Source organism: Suricata suricatta, chromosome 3 (genome assembly GCF_006229205.1).
Source record: "Suricata suricatta isolate VVHF042 chromosome 3, meerkat_22Aug2017_6uvM2_HiC, whole genome shotgun sequence".
Classification (NCBI taxonomy): domain Eukaryota; kingdom Metazoa; phylum Chordata; class Mammalia; order Carnivora; family Herpestidae; genus Suricata; species Suricata suricatta.
The window spans coordinates 58,238,344-58,262,084 of record NC_043702.1 but is presented as its reverse complement, the minus strand read 5'-3'; the positions used below and the strand labels follow the sequence as shown (position 1 = coordinate 58,262,084).

At 38.2% G+C, this 23,741-nt stretch overlaps 1 protein-coding gene across 1 annotated transcript in view; it reads left to right on the top strand.

Annotated features, from left to right (window-relative positions):
• METAP1D (methionyl aminopeptidase type 1D, mitochondrial) overlaps window positions 1–23,470 on the top strand; it is an 83,365-nt gene extending 59,895 nt beyond the window's left edge. The window contains exons 2-10 of the mRNA XM_029934378.1: window positions 5,097–5,254; window positions 7,259–7,408; window positions 9,103–9,251; window positions 9,824–9,866; window positions 13,458–13,621; window positions 20,482–20,579; window positions 21,873–21,920; window positions 22,813–22,891; window positions 23,043–23,470. Coding sequence (XP_029790238.1) covers window positions 5,097–5,254; window positions 7,259–7,408; window positions 9,103–9,251; window positions 9,824–9,866; window positions 13,458–13,621; window positions 20,482–20,579; window positions 21,873–21,920; window positions 22,813–22,891; window positions 23,043–23,121 — 968 coding nt within the window. The 3' untranslated portion in view covers window positions 23,122–23,470. The remainder of the gene's footprint in view (window positions 1–5,096; window positions 5,255–7,258; window positions 7,409–9,102; window positions 9,252–9,823; window positions 9,867–13,457; window positions 13,622–20,481; window positions 20,580–21,872; window positions 21,921–22,812; window positions 22,892–23,042) is intronic.
• Window positions 23,471–23,741: the final 271 nt, after the last annotated feature.

The window sequence follows — 23,741 nt, the reverse complement described above, 5'->3', positions numbered from 1 at the left end:
GATTTTCAACTTGTGTCTCCTTAACTCAGATTGGTCAGCTTGTCCCTTCCAATAATTAGTACACACCTGAGCCTTGTTTCCTGAAAATAGCTTTAACAAAAGCAGGTGTGCTGTGCGTCCTGGGTAAATGGTGGTGCCCGGAGACAGAGAGGCCAGTCCTGTGGCTGATGGAAGCCTGGCTGGTGTCCTCACCTCTGATGATGGATGGTGTGCATCAAATTAGCTGTAACACTGACGGTAGCAAGTTGGAAGTTAGATGTAGTTGCGATAAGGTATCAACAGTGCTCTTATTTATTTATTTATTTGAGATACAATTAACATATAAGATTTGTATTGTACTAATTTCCGGTGCTTTTATAAAGAAGGGAAATGTAAAGGAAACTCAATAAACCTTTTCTAGGATAGTATGTAGCAGCAACTATAGTTGGGTTATCCTTCAACCCTGAATATAATTGGTCCTGGAGATTTTAATTTTACTCACTCTGCATTTAGAAAATTTGTTAACTACTATTATTAATTATAATATGATAAACAAAATAGAGGATTTTGCCCCACCTCTTTTCTGCCACATTAATTGGAGGACCATTATCTTCTAAAGGCATGTTTTTCTTAAACCCATTTCTTCATTTCACCTGTGAAAACACTAGGTTTTTTTTTCTAGTTTGTAATGAATAGTTAGTGGAATAAACACGGTATGGTACCCTATTATCCTGTTACCTTGTGACAGCATTTATAGGGTGTCTTTTATCAGATTGAAAGAAAAGATTTTGCTTCAAATAACAAAGTATCATATGAAAGTGGAATTTTTGAGTAGAATGCAGAACCGTAATTGTCAACAGATTGGATATGTTCAGGCTGTGTTCCCAATGTTTAAGTCATGTGTGGGTGTGCCTGCACCTTTTCGGCAGTGAGCCTATCATTTGGCAGGACAGGTACATTGGCAACACTGTTCATTCTAGAAGTGAATGTCTCAAAAGCCTCGGCCAGATATCCAAGTAGAAGCCTGGTGACTTCATGCCTCAAATTTAAGTACATAAAAAAGATTCCCCCTGTAATGACTGTGTGCTTGAACTTGATAATGCTGATAAAGATGATCTCTCTATCATGTAATCAGCTACATTGAAAAAAATCTTCGAGTCCTAAAATTGATCAGTGTCTACATCATCCCATTCCCTGGGATGTAGCATGACAATCAGATGCTGCTGAATGAAGGCACAAATGTCAGAGCCAAAGGAGACCTCAAAGATTATAAAGCCCAGCTCCCTCATTTTCCTGAGCCTTCTGTATCAGTGGACAGTGTCTGAAGTGCTCAGCCTAGAGCTTGGCATCAAGAAGCTCTCAGCCAATGTTCACTATTATTACTACTTGAGGTCATATAGTTAGCTCTTGGCAGGACCAGGGGCGGAACCGTGGTTCCATGGTGCCATCCGCTGCCCGTTCTTCATCATACATATCACCATCTTATGTAATCTAATGTATTTGTTTGTTTGCTTCTTGTCTGTGTTCTACCACAGGACAGAAGTTCCACGAGAGTGTGGACTTTGTCACCTGGTTCATTCTGCGTCCAGGGCATGGCATATAGGAGGAGCTCAGTGAGTAGTTGTTGAATAAAATAATAAATTTAGAGGCCTGCAGGCAAATGTTGTGAGTTAGAAAGGAAAGGAAAAAATTAACGTTTATGGAACACCTGCTTTTTAAGATGATTTACATATATATGTTAGCTCATGCTCACAACAAGCTAGTAGTAAGGAAAGCACTACTTTTCCCATGTCATGGTGAAGAATGTGGGGCTCAGAGGTTTTGGTAACTCAGATCTGTCTGACTTCAAAGCTCATGCTGTTTTCACTATTACAGTGAAGAATTTTCATTGAAAGTACCTTCATTCTAAATGTTGGATGGTCCTATGATGTTTATTTTTTCATAATTTTTTTAAAATACTTTCCTTAATTCTAATCCCTGAGAAAACCCACATTCGCTAGCAAAGCATTCTGTCTACTAGAGCCCCTGCACACTGCAGCAAGGCATCTTGGAGCGGCAGACACAGTCCTTGATTTGGTTTTAGGGGATGTGGAACCTTAGGCTCTCCACCGACCACTAGAGGTGTCTTAGTTCCTCATCTGTAAAGTGGTGCCATCAACAGCTGCCTGCCTACCAGACAGAATTGGTAAGAAAGAGATCATGTATGGAGAGCACCTAGCATTGTACTTCATTGAAGAAAGTGGCCATTAATTCCATTAATGTTACCATAATAGCAATCATAATACATACTTTCCTCTGAAGGGAAATATTTATAAGCTGTGTCTTGTCTGTGATCCTACCTAGGGATGCAGTTAGGGAGCCTGGAGTCATAGGTTGATTCCGCCTAAGTCTTTGCTTTAGCTAGGATCCAGATTTTCTGTTCCATGACCTTAGACTGCCAGCCAACTTCTGTCAGCCACCTCACAGAAGCCTGTGTTTGGTCAACAAAAGGAGCAGGGCTTGAGCAAGTGGATGGATTAGGTCAACCCAAAACCACTTTTGGAAAAATAACCAAATGGTAGTACCTTTTAATAGTTTTGTGATGCCTTTGCATTTTCTGGGTGTTTCTATGTGGTTAGGTCATTTTCCTCATGTGTATGAGAAAAATAATGTATTTTGTGGAGGCAACTTGATCTGCTTTCTCACAGCTTTGGAACCTACTACATGTGCCTAGGGAAGTTACTTACCTTTGGGTGCTTCATTATCTTCAGCTGTGGAAGGGAGTAATAATACTTCACAACTCATAGCGTTCTCATTAAGATTCAGGAGCTAACATATGTAAAGTGCCTATTACAGTAATTGACACATAGTAAAGTGCTCAGTATTAGAAGCTATGTTTTCTTTCTCATTTTACTTTTTAAGTGTTCTTGAAGGAAATATCATTTATTAGAATGCAAAGTATTTTCACATACCTTTTTACATATTCCAACTAATTCTCACCAGAGACTCAAAAGAAGAAACTTGATCAGGGCCACACAGCTAACGAGTGGTAGAGCTGAAATGTGAGTCCAGCTTCTGCTTTCCAACCATCTGCTTTTCCTAGCAAAGTGCCCTGCCCTTCATATGCCAGTTGACAGCCCTAGAGCTGGTGGTGGTGTTTTCAGGGCAACATACAAGCTTCTGGGAATATGTGCCTGCCTCTATCAAGCAACTGTTGATATTTAAAAGAAGTGATATTGCTGCATTTTGTCTAGTATTTGGAATTGTTTAAAATAACACCAAAACACTTCTGGAAGTTTGATTCAACATGCTTACATTGAACTTTATCGAAGAACATAATTGAGTGAAACAGGACACCAAATCACTGACCACTGGGGTTTGTTTGTGTCCGTGCTTTTTTCCACTTCACTTGGAGATCTTGACGTTGGAGGCCAGGACTCACCTGCAGTTCATGTTCCTATTACGTTTCACAGCTGAAGTGTTACTCTAGGCCAGTAATTCTCATACTTTAATGGGCAGCAGATTCACCCTGAGGGCTCATGAAGGCACAGACTGCTGGCCCCATCCCAGAGCTTGAGTCAGTAAATTGAGGAGGGGTCCGATAATTTGCATTTTTTCCCTTGTGATGCTGATATGATGGTCTCCGCACTACACTTTGAGAAGCAGTGTCTGGATCAGGAGTTGACAAACTTCTGCAAATGACCAGATAGTAAATATATTAGGCTTTGTGGGTCATACAGTCTCTGTTACAGGTATTCAAATCTGCCACCATGGCTCAAAGCAGCCATAGATAATTATAAGGTGTGTTCCAATAAACCTTTAGTTATGGGCATTGAAACCTGAATTTCATATAATTTCACATGTTAAAAAATACTATTTTTCTTATTTCTTTTTTAACCATCTATAAACGTAAAAATCATTTTTAGATTATGGGCTGTACAAAAAATAGGCAGCAGGCCAGATGTGGCCTTGGGGCTATAGTTTGACAACCCCTGAACATGTAATTGTGACATGTTGGGGAATTTTCAAACTATTATTTTAATTATAAAAGTAATGCAAGTGGATGGTTTAAAAAGTCAACAGTAGAGAAGATAAAATGAATCAGGAAGTCTTCCTCCCCACCCTCAGTCCTGATCACATGCCCCACAAATAACCACTGATGAGTATCAATTTTCAGAAATTTTATAGGCATATACAAGCTCATATTAATGTACAAATTGTTTTTATGTCAGTGGGCTTTTTATACATATTGTTCAGCATTTTTTTTCTGACAATGTATGGTAGCCTCTTTAGATATCAACACATAAAAATGATTTAGCTTATTCTCTAATAGCTTCATAGTTTCCTGTTGTGTAGATATGCCGTAAAAACTTCACCAGTCCCCCATTGACGGGAATTTGCATTATTTCCCTTTTTTTCCTACTACAAAGTGAGGGTACATCTTCATATATCCATTATTGCATACTATCAGCAAGGTAAGGTCCTAGGAGGTAAACTGCTGAGTCAAAGGATATGTGCATTTAAATTTTTGATAGATGTTTCTAAATTCCTGTTGTGGGTACTTTCAGATACTCTGTCCATTTTGTTTCAGGGTTACACCCTACATTTCTGCTATTTAGTCTTTATCTGACTTGAGCATTCATCATAGTGAATTTTGGTATAATGCTTCGCTGCACGTGAACTTAACACAGAGTAGTAATCCTATCAAGGGCAAAAAGTGCAGCTGGCAATTTGTCCATGATTCTTGTAAGGAAAACAGCTTTAAAGAATATAAAGCCACCCAAACAGTGTCCTGAATCTGGGGTCATCCCACACATTTGCTGCATAAGGTACCACAGGAGAAATTGTTCTTTTTGCAGACCTGATACTCAGCAGATGCTTCTATATGTTTGTTTCCGATTAGAGTAGAGTTTTCCATTGTCAAACATTTATGTAAACATAGTATTAGCTAATAAATATGCTGTGCTGTTATTGTACTAGAACTCAGAATACCACTACTTTCCTTTCTATTTGGGGCTTTTCCTTTTTTGAGCCAGTGAAGGATTAGGATAATGATTTAATAGACAACAAAGCAGCATCTTAACATGTAGCACACTGATAGGTTTTTTAACTTAAAATATGCCTGTTTCTGCTCATAGGTTGTCATAGAATTCTCTCCTCACCACTCAATCATATCTACTTACACAAGCAGTCAAGCAGTCAACAAAGAAGAAATTTCTTTTTCCGGAGACAAAGAGAGATTTCACACAGTATAGTTTTGCCGGCCGCCGCTTCTCCAGCCCACCCAGTCCCTGAGGTACTGTATTGCCTCTGATCTGCTGCCTTTTCTAGCCAAGATAAAGAAAGGTTAACTGCAGAAGCCATCAAATGTGTTTGCGCCTTTCATTTCTGAGCCATTTGAATTCTAATTTTTAAACTTGGTTTGTTATTTAAAATTGTGATTTGAGAAGTTGTAACATCTGCAGTTCTGTCGCGTTAATTTTTTTAAACTAAACCTCTCAGGTTACAGATGCTTATATTATTTAGAATTAGTTTCTACCATGAAATTTTCTATATTTCTAACATGAAGATAAAAGTCCATGTCTATAGTTTCTTAACTTTTTTAGAGAAATAAAAAAATTGGCTATAAAACTGGGATCATTCAAGAGAGATTATGTGAAACCAATACTCTAGGTGTTTTTTCCTAAAGCCTGCTCCTATACTTTCCATAGGATTAATGCTGCTGTTTTTGAATCCTCCTTTAGAATAATTAATTAAAACCTCTTGCCTCAGAGCATTCTTGATTTTTTTTCAGAGATTACAATTCTGTGGAAAGACAATCTGTTTTTCAAAATGCAATATAAAGGAGGTATGTGGGTCGTTAGGAAGAATGAGAACAGCTGAAAGAAGTATAGATTTCTCACAAACCTGCTTTCCCCCTTTTATGCAGTTTTTTAAAGCTGTATAACCACATTAAGTATATTCTACTCCCTGAAAGTGAGTGGCCCTTTTTTGTGGAAAGGGGCCCAGGAGACAGGCTCCCAGAGCCCAGAGGTATGCTTCTGGTATTTCCTTAGTGGGAAAGAAAAGGAAATCTCCGGAGAGATGAATGTATTATTTTAGAAACGACAGTGACAACCCAGTAGCCCTCCTGCCTGTAATTGTAACCTGGCCACATCACAAAGCAGAGTGGAGAGGAGAGCTCAGTGTGTGGGGGAGACCGGGCGAGCTTCTGTGGGTGCTGGTGGCCACACTGTAGGAGTAGGTGCTCATTCCCAGCTCCGCTGTGGCACCGCTACCAGTGGTGCTACCTGTGTCAGAAAGGCCCCTCTGAACACAAAAATCAGTGACAGTCCTAAGCCCTGTGTGATTCACTTCACAAAGAGCAGACCCCTAAATTCAGCCCTTCCAGAGTTGCTGTGATGTCAATTGAAATAGTGTTACCTCCTTCAGCTTCCTGTTCCCAACTGCCACGTACCCTTCCCGGGTACTGTTCAACAGTGCTTATGTGGCACTTTCCATAAATAGATTGCAAAGAGCTGAGCAAAACCTTGGGACTGAAAGAAGCTCTGTGTGTAAAATTGTATTTATTTTCTGAATGCTGCCCATAGGTGTAAGTAAGCAGTGGAGAATGTTCTACAAGGGTGATCAGAGTTGAATGTTTTCAGTTTCGGGAGGGTTTCTTTGTTTGTTTTTGACAGATGATAGAAATGTTCTAGGTATTCTTTATGCACTTAAAAAAGAAAGAAAGAAAAGAAAGCTGTTTGGTTTTGTTCTCTAGTCCCTTCTTAGTTTGGGTACAGTTGCAAAGTATAAGAAAAGTGTATCCGTAATAGGCTTCAGTAGACTTGACAGTCAGCCTTTTACATATGTTCATTCGGAGAGGGTGTTGTGAGCTATCCTTTGCATAAATTTTATCTTTGTGTTACAAAGATGAAAGTGCTCTTAATTAACCATTTGGCAATTTGGAAGCTTGGTGCTATTTTTTCATCAATGGCAATAATGCTTCTTACGGGGTTGGGAGGGAGGAAGAAAAGAAAACTACTGTTTGTTTTGACCAGAAGTCTACTTCAGACCAGTTTGACTCAAAGCACAGTAAGGTTAACAGACCATCCAGAAGCAGCACTAACAGGCAATGTTAAGTTCAAAAGGGCAGGGGAAGGAACTGGGGGCAGCCTGGAGGGTCTGTTGTGCTGGCTTCGGAGGTCGGTGCTCCGGCAGGAAGGGCAGAGCTCCATGAAGCAGGAGGCTGTGTCCGAAAAAATGATCCCATTGTCGTGTGCTGGGTTCTGATCTTCATTTTCAATCCTTTTTCCTCAAGCACATAAAGAAGCCAGACTATGTGACGACAGGCATTGTACCCGACTGGGGAGACAGCATAGAAGTTAAGAATGAAGATCAGATTCAAGGGCTTCGTCAGGCTTGTCAGCTGGCCCGTCATGTCCTCCTCCTGGCTGGGAAGAGTTTAAAGGTGGCGTCTCACCAAGCCTCAGAAGGGCTTACAGAAGGGGCAACAACAAGCCCTCCTCTTTTCCCTCTTTCCATTTAACTCTTCTTTTGTTTACATCTAATTTGTTAAAAACCAAGTAAAGCCTTAGGGTGGGGGAAAGGGATTTTATTATTTTATGTGTTTATTTAAGAGCTAACTTAAAATCCAAACTCAGTTTTAAATAGAAGGATTCCAGAGATACTTTGGGCCTAATCAGCCTATCCAGCTTGATCCACGGCAGGCAGCTTTGACTCCTGCCTCCTTATTCCTGCCTGTAGTTTCTGCTTTTATTCCCCACATTATTTCTGTGTGCCTGAAGAGTTGTTCTGCCTCATCCTTTGTCTCCTGTTTTCTTGCATTAACTCTGCAAAGAAAGATTAGAGCAGATAACACAAAGCTATAGGTAATATAAAAAATGTAATTGTGGACAGCTATCTTACTACAAGATTTAGTTCTTCCAGAATAATCTGAAACACCCTGCTTTATAAGAATCATTAAAAAAAAAAAAAGTATGGACCTATAGTTTCCGGAAGGTGGGCAGAATTTAAGAAATGAGTCTCAGTGATGAAATCACTTAGGGTATCATTTGTGTACTAAACATGTTATAGCAGCATAACTAAGCTTAATGTGAATATCAAATAGCACAAAGAAATATTACAAAAATAGTTAATTTTTAATAAAAGATTTTGTTTTAGAATTTTATTTGTGACTTACGAGTTTATGAAGGTATCTTCATGTACTCATAAAACTCAATTTTAGTTTAGTTTTTTTTTTTTTTTTTTTTACTTTGAGAGAGGTTTTTTTTTTTAGTTTTAGTTTCAGAAAAAATACTTTCAAAAGTATTTTTAAAGGGGTGCCTGGGTGGCTCAGTCGGTTAAGCGTCCGACTTCAGCTCAGGTAATGATCTCACGGTTAGTGGGTTCAAGCCCCGCATCGGGCTCTGTGCTAACTCCAGGCTAGCTCAGAGCCTGGAGCCTGTCTTCGAATTCTGTGTCTCCCTCTCTCTCTGACTCTCCCCTGCTTGCGCTGTCTCTCTCTGTCCCTCAAAAATAAATAAAAGGCATAAAAATATGTAAAACTAAAGTATTTTTTAAAAAATGGATTTATTTAGGCATAAAAGAAATCAAGATTTGTGAAAACCAAATTTCTACAATACGTATCAGACCGAAATTTTAAAATAATGACTCACAATCTCCCCGCCATTGCTGCAAAGCCCATGTAGGATTTTGCAAGATAAGAAGGTATGGGATGACCTACTTTTCAAGCTTTGTCATCTAAACTGAAGATACTTTTGAGAATTTATTTATATGCTTCAGCTAGCCCGAGGCACTAACCGTGGAAGAAGAGGAAGGAATTGCATAGGAACACTTTGTGAAGTGTTCAAGCTCAAAAGGAGTCACGTCATTGAATGACTCACAGATAATTTAAAGGATCTTCGAGTTTAAAGTCTCCCGTTTCCTAACAGCCCATAACACCATCCTGTGCCCAAACAGTTGTCCAAAAGGCACAATTTAAAAATTTAATGTTAATCACCATTAATTAAACTGTTGTATCACAAGTGTATAACAGTAAATTTGTATAATCTCATCAGAAAGTACTGTAGCTGTAGACATAGTCAATGAGTATAGGAAATGACTTCAACAGTTGCTGCACAATTTCTTTATTTAATATTTTAGGTTGACATGACAACTGAAGAGATAGATGCCCTTGTCCATCAGGAAATCATCAGTCATGATGCTTATCCCTCACCTCTAGGCTACGGAGGTTTTCCAAAATCTGTTTGTACCTCTGTAAACAACGTGCTATGTCATGGTATTCCTGACAGGTATTCATTGCTTAATAACATATTGTTCCTTTGGAAACTAAAACATGAAACTAAGATCTATAACATATGTTGAAAGATACTAGTTTAATTGAAACCCACCTGTAAACTTTTGAAGCTGATTATGGTGAAACAAAAATTTTGAAGTATTTTGCTTCAACTACACATACTTTAATGTTTGTTAAAGAAGTGTATAATCCAAAAAAGTCATGGTTCATGAAATATTTCTTTGACCTTCTTAAATTTTAACCATATAAATGGTAACAATCCAAATGTAGGCAAATATAGATTATCAACTGTTGTTACGGGTCTTTGCAAAATTAAGGTAACTAATAAGTACTTTTTTTAAAGAATATTTTAAAGATTTTAAACAATGGCAATATGTTCCTGTTATGTGTATCTTGTAAAATTTGATGTGACTAATGTACTTAAAGATTATAGTTATTCCATTCATTCCTCTTCCACTCTAAATTATCATTGCGACTCACTGGGTTTGTGATAGTCTTAGGCATTTATTTTTACATTCCTTTTATTGAGATCTGTCTATCACCATTTTTATTCTGTTTATGTTTCAGTCGACCTCTTCAGGATGGAGATATTATCAACATTGATGTCACGGTGAGTAAATAATATAAAAAATAGTCTTTGATCAACTTCAGAATTGCCAGTAGCAACAGGAAGAATTGTGGATTGAAAATGTGAACTGCACCAAGGGAAGTGCTGTTTACTTCTAGACCCAGACGCAAGCAGCTGGTTTCCTTTTTTGTCTTTAACTCTGTGTTTATTCCAAGTAAACCCAGGCCTGACTTGAATTTAGGGCTGGAATCAGATGCACTGAGATCAATGTTGGCCTAAGTGAAATGTCAACCCAATCCTGCTATGTGTCATGTTTTTGAGAAGGTGTAATTGTTATTGATCCACTGTGTAGTTAATGCAGAGCGCCACAGCACTGGGCAGCTGCTGAAGCTAGATATGTATGAGATGAGCTAACGCGAAGAAAGCCAGCATTTTTCCTTCACTCTGCCAAGATTGATCTTCCTCTTCCTGCTGATTTTGAGTGGGGCCTGTCATTATCTTACTCTGTCATTAGGGGCTACATTGGCCTGTGTGTGTCAGTCTATTTGGACAGCAACTCTTTTGCTAGCAGTGTTCCTTAGATTTATTAAAATCCCTGAAGGTAACGTCGTGTTCCATTTCTGGTATAGAGGGTATAGAGAGCCTTGAACTTGGAGCATACAAGCAGAGTGGTTTTCTCACTGAACCTAAGTTTTTACCAAATGGTTAACAGCCTTTCTTTTAAATAACAACCCAAAGTGATTTCACATGGGAACTTGGAATTGTACAAGCTCCAACCTTTACTAATTCTCTCAGCCTCTCACTATTCTCAGACTTGGATGATTTGTGCTTTGGCACTTCATTTTACTTAAAAATTTTGTAGCGGTTCCTTTGGATTATGTAGATTGGAGATAAATTCTATATATCTGATGATTAATAAATAATTTTTAAATGAATAAATAAAATGTAATCATCTGATGAGAACTAGTTGAGACAGACAACATTCAAGGAGTATAGCTTCTATTGATGAGGAAACATTTTTAATAGTAGTTATTCATTTATCCAGACCATCAACACAGGTAAGGCATGGGAATGAAGTGGAAATTGGCATCCAACAGTTGAGTTTGGTCACATTTTTAGTTGTTTAAATTAACTCACCCTCTTGTCTTCCTATCAGCTTGTAAGATAATATAGCCAGAGATTCCTTTATTTCTGATACTCTTTCTTATATCATTTTGTCCTACTTAGAACACTTGAACACTTGCTCCACATATATTCTGTTGGTTTATCTTTCCAACTCAGAATCATGTAGAGGGAGATCTTTTATGAAGCATACCTGAAATAAAGCATTTTCATGATACACATTTCTTTTGAATTATAACTGATTCAGGGGTTTTACATTTATCAGCTCACCTAATCACCCCCTAATAAAATATTGCCACTTTGAATGAAACCAGCACGCTCTTGCCTACTGCTTCAACTGCATCCAGAGAGAATATTCCTTGCCTTTTCTGTTTTCCTGAAGACTTTTAATAGACAATTCCAATTTTAACATTCAAATATTTCACAGTTGCAAAAGTAATAAAGCAACGTGAAATATTTCAAGTGTCTAGAAATCTGGATGAGTCAGGAAACATATAGGTAAGTATCTCAAGAAATTGTATTTCTTTTTCCATTCCTCCCCACATATTATATTTCTTATGAGGTATTTTATTAAGTGAAAGATTTCACTGTCAGACCCTTATACTTTATTAGAAAATACCCATCATTCGTTTTATAATCGTTTACATGTAGTATACATCACAGGAAAATAGGCGTCTCTCCCCCTTGAAAGTTGAATGTTAAAAAAGAGACAATGAGATGTCCAGAGTAGTTGCTCAATAAGTAATTTGTTTAATAAATAAAGTACAAAACAAGAATATTTGGGGAGCACAAATCCTAATTATAGATAACTGCCACAGACTTTCTAAAGTATTGTTAATTCCATGTATATTGAATTTTCTAAGTAGTCATTTTGAAACTTAGCTAAAAGTAATATAAGAAGGCAAATAAAGATTAAAAAAAAATTTTTTACTTAAATAACAATTATAAAACACTGAGTTATACATAAAAATTTTTTTTGTTTATTTTTTAGAGAGAAACACAGAGTGCGAGTGGGGGAGGGGCAGAGAGAGAGAGAGAGAGAGAGAGAGAGAGAGAGAGAGAGACAGAGCACAGAATCTGAAGCAGGCTCCAGGCTCTGAGCTGTCAGTACAAAGCTCAATGGAGGGCTTGAACTCATGAACTGTGAGATCATGACCTGAGCCAAAGTCCTCAGACTGCACCACCCAGGCACCCCTATGTATTTTTTTTTAATGATTACTCTTATATTGGCAACTGTTATATATTTGTGTATAAAAGCAAACTTGTACTTTCTTGGATTGCAAATGGGAATAAATGTACAAAATTCTATTACAAGGAGTTAAGGTCATTTGACATAGTAGGGAAAACATTTGCTCAGAAGCCAATAACCCATCATATTAATCTGGGTCTACCTCTATATTCCACCACGAACCTGAGACAAGTGACTTGTGTATCCTCAGTTTTCTGACTTAGAAAGTGAGGGCATAGTAAAGACTTTTCCTTCTTCCCTACAGAATGTAGTATTTTTTTAAATGCAGAATACTATACAGATTTTAGACATTAACTCAGTATTAAAACAGTCAGAAAGCTCAGATAAATATCTTTTTTATAAGTTTGTGCATTCTACTAAGTGAGAAAGAGAAATGTGAAAAATAATTACACAGATCAAATTTACGCAAAATAGCAAATTCCATGCTATGTCTAAGGATCAACTTTCAACCAGTCATTTACCTTCTCTATTTATTATAGTGTTTGTCATTATTGATTTTTATAACAAATCTGGCATTTTTCAAGATCCTATGGGGCCTTCTGAATTATTGACAACTGATAAGATTCTTTTTTCTGTAATTTTATTCTTAAGTCTACTTTGTTATATTTTAATCCTGTAAAACCCTACTTATAGTGTTTTCTGTTAACATTCTGTTATCTGGAACATTTGATTAAGGTTTTACTTCCAGTAGGGTTTTTTCATAACATATTTCCTTCTCATATTCAGCCACTTCAATTTTTAGAACTAAGCTTTCCTATGTCTAACACTGACAAGTCTATTTTATTTCTTTTTATCTGTCACTTCCATGTGTAGAACTGGTAAATAAAAGATCATGTATCTCCATGACACTGAAGAAACTTTTCACTATGTTAAATACTTCTGGGTTCCTTAGACCTATTATAGTAATTGTGGGTCAATGTCTTTGGTCACTAACTTACACATTATAGTTTTGTCTTCTCAGAAATAAAATGAGGTATCAAAACATTTTAATAACATTGCTAATCATAATGCTATTGAAATAGCCATACAGTTACATATTTGTTGTTAAATTTTGTAATATTGTTGTATGGCTTCTCTTTTTTTTAATTTCTGTAAGGCTTTAACATATCCTTTTTTTTTTTTTTTTTTTGGTAGGGAAACTTCACAGTAATTCTGGAAGTGTGAAACATGAATCTACCAAATGCATAAATGAACATAATATATACTTTAGGAGAGTACATTTTTAAACAAGGACATATTTTAAAATGTTTGCCTGTGTTTAGGTCTATTACAATGGCTACCATGGAGATACCTCTGAAACATTTTTGGTGGGCAATGTGGACGAATGTGGTAAAAAGTTAGTGGAGGTTGCCAGGAGGTGCAGAGATGAAGCAATTGCCGCTTGCAGAGCGGGGGCTCCCTTCTCTGTAATTGGAAACACAATCAGGTAAGCCTTACACTGACAAGTAAAGGGAGGGTTGGCAAATGGGACAAAGGTTATTGGTGGCTTGGTATAAAGTTGATGACATGTTTTATGATTCAGAACCATCATTTCAGTCTGATATCAGTATGTGGACTGCCAAGCTGCAGTGTTGTTCCCTGGGTTAAAAAAAAAAAAAGATTTTAAGACAGTGAATTATACTCGGGTCAGCAGGAAACTTATAGGAGCAGCAAGCAATATTTATACGACTGCTTTAGTTTTAGCTCGACATATTAGTTTGTGGTGTTCCTTTACTCAGAATCATACCAAATATGGAAGAAAGTACCTCTGGGGATAAACATCCTAACTCATGGGTAATGAAACAGGAGAAAAGCTAAGTTTTATAAAAGAATGAAGTGAAACATTTTCCTGTGATACAAAGGTAAAAAGCATTAGCTCAAGCAAGCCTTACCTTTTAAATCAGTGGATTAGCAAAGAAGCTAAAAGGGTAAGCTTCTGTCCTTTTCTTGTCTGATGCAGTTTTCCTGTAAATCATTGTTTATTTTCCAGACAGTATTCTATGCGTGCTTTTTGAGAAATGTGTATTTTCTGAATTCAAGACTTTTCCCTATAATCTGTTACCTACGTTTAGATGTTTTCCCCCATAACTGTTTTGAAGTAGACATACGGAATATGTGTTTTCATTTAAAAGTAATACATTTTGTTAAAGATGATCACATCAGTACCTTTTAAAGTAGTGTTCTCATTAATATGAACCATTGAACACTTCCCGTTTGTCTGAAGGATGGAAGGCGTAGTCACCTTGAAAAGATGCTGCCTTTTTTCTTCGTAAGCCCTCAAATACTTTAAGAAAAAAGGCAGTAAAATATCAGTTAAATGTATTTATGGCTTTAAAAATATTGTAACAATGTCTGAATCAAACTTTAGTAAAATCTCTTTGGGTTATATCTGAGAAGCTTTTATTGAAGACTTTGAGCAAAATTGTGTTTTTGACAGTTTTAAATTATAGGCTAACTAGCCTGGGAAAAAAGGATAGTGTCTCTCTGTTCTTTCATAGGAAATGTTGAATCAGACCCCTACTGGGAAAAGAAATTTAATGCATATCTCACTATCTTACTGTCCATGAATATAATAGAAATGAATTCAAAATGCAGTTTTATTTTTGCAAATGGGATGAGTCGATAGATGTATCTCATATTTTTGAACACCTAGGGTTCAACAAATTTACTGGTGGTGCTCTTGCATTTTAACAAAATTTATTCTTCAGTAGAAGGGGGCAGAGAACACTAGATTCTTATTCAAGCATTCTATCGAGCTCTGCATTCATGGCTGTGTCTAAAGGGCATGTCAGCCTTTGATTCTCTCTGAGAGGTAATTATCCTTTTCCTGTCACGGAACAACAAATGATAGCTAACTACAGAGGCACATTTGCAGTAGTCACATTCATCAACTGCAGAAAAAAAAATTCAATTTAATTGTGCAACACAGCTGCACATGGGCTTTTGAGCATTTTCTGTTGTTCTCCCTGTCTCGCTATTCCTCCCTCCAGATCTATTTTTTAAACTTTTTTTCTGGTTATTTTTTCCCCTTTTTGTCTCTTCTTCCATTTTTACTCTCTGTACTTTCTTGTTAAAGTAATTTTCCTTTGTGGCTCTCATTCTTTTTTCCCCATTGAAGGCTATGAATGTAGAAAATTATCACAATTACTCATATAATTGAGCCTCTTTGTAGCAAGTGCAACTCCAGTAGCCTTTCTCCATCATGAAAATGGTTTCATTATAGGGTTTTTCATATTCTCTGACACCATCTACACAGAGGAACAGGCGTGCAGATGAGATGTGCTAGGAACAGGCTAGATCAGTAAGGTCACAGTAGGAATAATTAGCTCTGCTATGGAAAGAGCATCTAGGCCTTTTACTGCTACATAAATGTACTGTCCGTGGCTTTTAGTCACAAAAAAACTTACTAACAAATGGAGCTCCCGCCTACTACTTTGAAAAAAAGATTTGTATCAACACTACAATTTTCCATCATTAAGACTAATAACACAGAGCCTAGTATACATCAAGGGGAATAAAAAGAAAAATCTCACATTCAAGTGGCGGCTGGGTGCTGACCTTTGTTCCCTTTTTTTGTGTACGACTTAACTCTTTACAAAAAAGAGCCACACGCCACACCAACATGCAGGTGAACTCCAGCTAGTACTCGCAAAGCATAGCATTCAGTCGGAAAATCTGATAAATCTCCATGCAGGATAATGCATTTCATTACATATTCACTACATTAATTCTAGCTACATAAAAAGAAGAAGAAGAGGAGGAAGAGTAGAATTGAAAGTGACATTGGATTTTAGCTATCTGGATGCAAAGGTCAGTGTTCGCAGAGGATGAATTTGCATGCACAAGCTCCTTTGAAAACCAGATCAGTCTCAACAACTACACTTACAAAAACTACGTGGAAAATAATAGACAATGAGCTTTTTACTTTTACCCTGATACATTGCATTGTTTAGATGGTTTGTGTCTGCCACCAGGGACCAACAAATGTTTGTTCTGGTGTGTCAAGGCAGTGTTTAGGGACCTCTATTATTTCCCCTTTTCTTATTCAGGCAAAATCTCAAGGGAGTAAATAAACAATCTCCACCTTTAAGCCAAAAGTACTTGGAATCGTTACAGACTGAAGGTTTACAAGCATCTTCCGACTAGCCTTACTTATTTTAAGATATTTACCATCTTGCGCACAAATTCCTTCTCCTGATACACCAAGAAAAGAACATGCAAGCATCTTTTATTAGTAGTACGTTACCAAAAAACCTAGTGGTATCTTTATGGGAAATGTTGAAATTCTCTGAAGCTTCTAAGGCTGGGATGATATCTCTGGGGAAACACTGGCTTAAATAGTTTAATGAAAAGAGTTCTCTCTGTGCCCTTGTGCTTCGTGAGGGATGGCTAGTGATGTGTAGTCTACAGTGTTACTATACTCCCTGCACCTCCATTTGCCTTAAATTATTTCTAAATCTGTGTTTTGTAATTATCCCTAGATGATATGATCCGTGCATATGAGAATACTGTGAATGTGTAGATTCATGCACCCAAATATGTGACAGTTCAATCAAAAATAATTTAAACTTACAGTTGTAAATGTCATGATGAAAGTATCAATAAATGGTTTTTAATGTTTAATTCATAAGTATATATTTTGATATTAATTTAGAAGAATATAAAGCAGATTTTAAAAAATAATCTCTTTCTATTAGATTATGCACATTTAAACAATAAGTGGCTCAGGCAAAATAAGTCATTTTAATGTCATCCATGATGGATTTTTCTTGACAGCTACTGTAAATTACAATTACACTGCTTCTCTCTGCACACGAAAGTAAGCACTGCAATAAATTATCTTTTATTTCAATCCATCATGTCTGCTTTTCGGAAACAGAAAACCTCAAATAAAAGTTCAGCACTATTGTAAGAAAAATACAGTAATTTGCGATCCAGCTTGAGACATAAACGTGTACCACTCTTTTGGAAAACGGTTGTTGGCTTTCAAAAATATTACTAATTGTACTTAAACATTGCTTGTCATTAGAGGGAATCCTTGGACTTATGCATTCCTTCATTCAAAGCTTACTGCTTACAATAAAAATCTGGAAAGACTGAAGTAAAATTCTGTAACTTGGAAGATCAGTTGCCATTTAATCAGAGATATGACCATTTGGAAATTGGTGCTCTTTATAGGATTCATGTAAAAATGGTAATAAAACTATTTCCACATGGATTTTTATTTCTTTAGAAGAGGATGCACTTAAATATAGTACTCCTCGGCCCTCTTGGCGAATGTATTTTTAGTCATAAAATGTAGCTGAAATGTATTAAGAGTTTTAATTTCTCTAGACAATACTTCAATTGAGGAAATCTACCTCATGAAAGGGAATTAAACTGAAGAAAACAGTTACAAGATGAAATTCCTTAAGAGAGATTTCTATTTAACTATAAACTGTAACTGAAACATGAATTATAACAATAATATAATATAAAAGTAAGTTCATAAACTACGTTTATACACTTTCTTCCTCTCCCCTCTTCTCCCACCCCAAATAGTCCCTATGACTTCAAGTCATAACGTGCTCAGGCTCATGGGTAAACATACTGTCTGAGAGGATTTTTAGTTATCAAAACTCAGAACAGAACAGCTAATGCCAGGAGAATCCTTTTCAGTAGATTTCAGCAGAAAGAAGGCAGATCTCATGAGTGGAATGTCCAGGACAAGAAGACCCTGGTGCACAGAAATGGTCATGGGATGGCTGGTGTTGGGGTGCAATGGAGGCATTTCTTGGGCACCCCTGCCCATTCATCTGTTTCCATTTTCCTCAACACACCAGTTAAGAGAAGTACACAAGCTCCACCTTCCCAAGCCTCAATCACTATCTGCTTTCTGTTAGAGCGGGATCTGCTATTACAGGTCAGTTGGATTGTCTCTATAAAATTAAATGTAAACTCTAGAATCAGGCAAATAATCTTGTGCTTCCCATATATTCCAGAGTGGTAGGAGGAGCATTATTTTAAGTAGTAATAGGAACAGTAATGTGATTTTGTGGCATTTAGTCCCAGCTAGTATGTGTTGAAAAGCTCACTACACATCCAAAAGGAAAATACCCAAAAAAGGCAGATAGAAGTGTATACTTAGCTTCTGGGAGTCAAGCATTGAGATGGGTCCTTAGCCAAGGAGCAGAGTGAAATTTGTTGTGTTCTTTTTCTCTTTTCCACCCAGCTGTGAAATCCTGACCTTTGCATTCATGACACATACATTCTAGGATACTCCTATAACCATAAGTTCCAGCAGGATCAAGGCAGTAAATTGTTGTAGGAGAATGCACTCAAATATCTTTAGCCACCTTGTAATTGCACAGCTTTTTTTTTTTTTTTTTTTTTTTTATGAAGAGGAATGAGAGGGATGTTGGTGGAGGGAACCCAAGTGTTTCTTCAGAGTGGGCTTTCTTCCTGTCCTTTCATCAGAAATTAAAATGAAGATTGCCATTGTAACACACATTTAAGATGTAGCCGTGATGCCTGCCAATCAATTAGATCCCAGGGTTTTCTGGAGGGGGCTTTGTTTTGTTTTGTTTTGTGTAGAAAAGAAAATAGAACAGTTTACATTGAATGTTCTTAGAATCATTGAGGGCTTTTGGAATTGAAGTCACATACTTTATAGGTTTAAGTAGAACCCATTCTTGTAAAAAAAAAAAAAGTCTCCATCATTATTGTTTTATCTCACAGCCCCTCTTCCACCCTCTATCCACGCCTCAGTTTTTATTCAGAAGTTGTGTGGCACAAGTAGAAACACCTTGGAAAAGCTTTTGTGCCTCCTGCCCAAAGTGTAAAAGCACACAGAAATAACTATAACCATAAGGTACAACTTTAAGAGCTAAAAATGTTGACTTATTATTCCTGTCATCAACACATGCTTAGCTTACCTATTTCTGCACTACCAGTTACATGGGAATTAAATCTGAAGGCGAGGCTGTCCATCTGCTATTTGTAGTGACATCCTGGTCCAAGGGAAGATGTCTTGCAGATCTGGAGATGCAGCTTAAACATGTTCAGAGATAAGTGTATTGGCATGAGTGCTCATAGAGATGCTGCCTTTGAATTCAGGTTACACTAAACTGAGGGTCTGTTAGAAACTCTAGCTTGAGATCTGAGAACTTTGATTTAAATAGTAGTCCTGTAAATCCTGATTCATTGTTATGGTTAGGGTTAAGGCAGTATGTCCCTTATCCACATGAAAATATAAACTGTTAATGGTATATATGTTCTTATCTTTGTGGTGCTTCTAGAAATGAATATGTGAAGATTTAGGGTTGGATTCTATATGCCACATTTCATTTATATAGAATAGATGGAACCCAGTATATTTGCATGTAGAAATAACTAATAAAGGGGAGCCTAGGTGGCTCAGTCCGTTAAGTGTCTGACTTTGGCTCAGGTCATGATCTCATGGTTCATGGGTTCGAGTCCCGCATCAGGCTCTATGCTGACCACTTGCTCAGAGCCTGGAGCCTTGTTCAGATTCCATGTCCCTCTCTCTCTGCCCCTCCCCGCTCATGCTCTGTCTCATTCTATCTCTCAAAAATAAATAAATGTAAAAAAAATTTTTTTAAAGAAATAACTAATAAAGCATTAAGAATTAGGAATCACAATACCAGCTTCTCTTAAGCATCACAGTGATTAAAAAGCATTCTGTGTGAATTTTGTTAATGATATAAGTCTTACGTGGGAATCCCAATGATCACAAAGTTTGGGAGTATTTTAAGAATACTGAAAAGAAGATCTGACCTTTTGTATGAGTGTTTCTGTTTCTAAGTTGTAGAATGTTTTGAAATAGGCCAAAATAAGGGAACTATAAAAGTAGGAAGGTCACATTTCTAGATTGCATTTTTGTTTCTGTGTTTGGTTCCCAAGTCAGTCGTAATTTGCAGTCTTTTGTGAAACCTCATACAAACAAGGCAAGTTTTTATTCCTTGCATTCTATACACATATATCTTGGTTATGTATATTGATCTATATATGAGATAACACTCACTCATTTGTTATCTAAAAGTGGCCTTGTTTGAATACTGTACTAAGGTAAATGAAGCACACCACTATGTTAGATACATACCCTTTTTCTTAGTTTATCCAAAGGGAGTTATTACACACAGTGGCAACAATTTTAATGATTCCAGAATAACGAAACAGTAATGTTACCATCTGACTCTAAATATAACTGATTTTTTTTCTCTTTCGGGAACTATTTTAAAATGACTTTAAGTTTGCATTAAAAATGTACCTAATTTAATTAAATATTTTCTTTGGTCACTTTTAAAGCCACATAACTCATCAGAACGGTTTGCAAGTCTGTCCCCATTTTGTGGGACATGGGATAGGATCTTACTTTCATGGACATCCAGAAATTTGGCATCATGGTAAGAAAGTTCTTGAATGGAATCCGGAAAAGGCAGTTTTGCTCCTGATGTTCCTCTAACTTGGAATGTTTATTATCATCCTTTGGTGTGTATGCATGTGTGTGAGGGGGTGCTTAATTGTATCCAGCATATTACAGTGTTACCGGATTAGAGCCCAGCAGTTTCAGTCTCAAAGAAAGGTTTATTTTGCTTTTTGTCTTCCCACGAAAGGTGATGGCTAGAAGGCACAAGGGATATTTACCTAGAAAAAGTTACTGAAAACAAAGTGCCACTGCATCAGTGTCCCAGCAGCATGCACTTATGGCTGTTTTCTGTTTTTCTTTTTCTACCCCCTTCTCTAACCACTGACTTGTTGTGGTTAAACTTCATTACATCCTACACCGCGTTGACAGCTGATCTATTTAGCAGCATGTACTCTCTAGTGATTTCTAGATTATAGCCACCCTTGTGTTCCTTCTCCAGAGCCTCCTGCTTTTCACTGCCTGGGTGTGCACCCTACAGTGAGATTGCAGGGGTGCGCCAGAAGCAGCCAGAGGATTTGGGTGAGGGTAGGAGGCAGTTCTCTTGAGTGCCCCCAAGGGGAGCTGCAAACTTGGACAGGGACCAAAGGAAGTTAGGCCCTGACCTGTGTGCTTGGGATGGGAGCAGTCCCTGGAGGGACTGCCACCTGGAATCCATTCCCTGGAAGAGCCCCATAGACCCAGCAGGTCAGAATTCTTTTTGCACCAGATAGTACCCCCCTAAGGCAGCTCAGAAGAGGTCTAGGCAGGAGTGCAGACAGAGCATCTCAGGCGTGTTCCCCACCCTGCACCAACACTTGGAGTTATTGCAAGTCACCCCTGTCCTAGCTTCCTGCTCCAATCTGTATGCTAAGTGGCTGCCTTCCCTTTGTTTCAGTTCCCCAAAATATCTTTCTCTTTGGGGTAGGAGGGCAGGGCTTAGGACCCAGTGAAACCAGGAGACCTTGAAGCAAGTGGCCAAGGGACGGTGTGGGTGGGGGGGTGGTACCCAACAGGTGTTTGGAACACCCAAGCTGCCTCTGTTAGGCTTTGGTGCACCCTTCTCAGCGGTCTTAACCCCCCAGCAAGGAAAATGCAGTAGCTAAGACCCAGAACCCCTGTGTTTAACTCCTCAGTGGTAGCCACCACCAGGATGCTAAAAATCTCCATCCTTACTTCTACCCTAAAATAAAATAAATAAAATGACCATGGTTTTTGAGTAGTCCTTTCCCTCTAATTGTGTCTCTCTCTTTCCATTTCCCACTCCCCCTGCCCCGTATATTTTGTTTTGCAGCAAATGACAGCGATCTACTCATGGAGGAGGGAATGGCATTCACCATAGGTCAGTGCCCAAGCTCCCCGTCAGGCAGCAGTGCTGGCCAGGCAGTCCCATGAAGGAATAATAAAGCCAATCAGTGTAATGAAATAATTCAGATGCATAGCAGATCTGATTAAATAATATCCTGAAGTCCCATCTTCCTAAATCAGATACTTACCGACACATTTAGGAGACGGCAGCCATCCAACCTCTAATTCTGTTACCAGCATAACGTGTTTGGTTTTTTGTTTTGTTTTTGTTTTTGGGTTTTGGGTTTTGTTTTTCTGTTTGGTGTTTTTTTTTTTTTTTAATTAATACCCAGTAACTAGAAGTGATTATGTCCCTTGCTCTCTGTCAGAAAGTAGTATGCAGTCTCTGGCTGCCCATTCCTGGCTGATCATGTGATTGGTGTCACCACCAAATTCCAATCACCTACGACCTCGGAGGCATCATATTTCTGACTGTGGTACTTAATGGAGAAGCAATTAGAGTGAAATAAGAAAATTGTTATTTGCTGATTAATGAACATTTTGAGCATGTTTTAAAAATTCAAATATTTTAAAAAACTGACTGCTATTTATAAGAGGGACTGGTGTTTGGGTGGTTATTATCCACGGGGTCCTAATTAAGGCTTGATTAAAATGCCCTTTTTTCTAAAAAAATTATGAACTAGGAAACTTCATACTTTTTGAATGCGGTAGTATTTCCTCTCCCTACTGTTTAGTTTGTAGTATACTATGTAAGCAACATCAATTATCAGCCCTTGCGAGATGACAACATGAACTCATGGGGGAAAGCCCTTGGGGGGAGCGGAGGAGAACCTTCTTATTCTCCTTTTTCATAATCAGCCGAAACAGAAACAATATTCGGCAAGAATCTGATTAGATCATTGCAGTAAATATTTTCCCTCTTACAGAGCCAATCATCACTGAGGGATCACCTGAATTTAAAGTCCTGGAGGATGCGTGGACTGTGGTCTCCCTGGACAGTCAAAGGTGTTTGCTTTCTGTGCCATTGCTTTTAAATTATATGGGAAGGGAAGGTTCATCCGACTGCCCTGGCCCTGGCGGGCTACCGCTCCCCACCCCCTTACCCCCACCCCTCAGGCAGGGGTGTCGCGCTTTGAGGCTGCTGTGTGTGTTTCAGGTCTGCCCAGTTCGAGCACACAGTTCTCATCACATCGGGGGGCGTGGAGATCCTGACCAAACTGCCCCATGAGGCCTGAGGAGCCGCCCGAAGGTTGCAGAGGCCAGGCGCATTTTATCCTAAATTGCTGAAATCTAGCTGGAGAACTTTTTTAAAAAACACAAGGCGAACCGCAGTTCATGTAGTAACCAACCTAGCATCTAGTCGTGGAAAAACCCAGTGGGGTCTGGGGGCAGTTGGAAACTGCCTTGGGAGAGCGGCTTCAGAAAGATGAATCCTGGAGCTGACTTGGCTTCCCAACACAGAGGGAAAGATTCTGGAGGAGAGTGGAGACGCCCTCGTTTGGAGGATGAGGGATTTCTAGAGATGCATGCTTTTCTCTTTCCCTTGTCTTGACTCTGCCCAAGTAAAAAGCTTTTCCTTCTTAACCGTTGTGTCTGTGCTCCTTGCGTCTCTGACAGTTACTAGGGGAAGAGGGTGGGTGGTAAGTTTTGAATCTCTAAACTTTTCACATGTGCATGTGGGGGGAGGGGGGGAATGAGCCTAGATGTTAGCTGGAAATTTTTTTTAGAGTCTCTTTTTTTCCCCCCCGCCTTGTGGATCCCACCTTGGCACTTGCAGGGGTCAACCACGCCCCCAGCCCTTCCAGTTCTTTCCTTTCACAGCTGCTTTTTCGGATGAAAAGATTAGCCCGCAAAT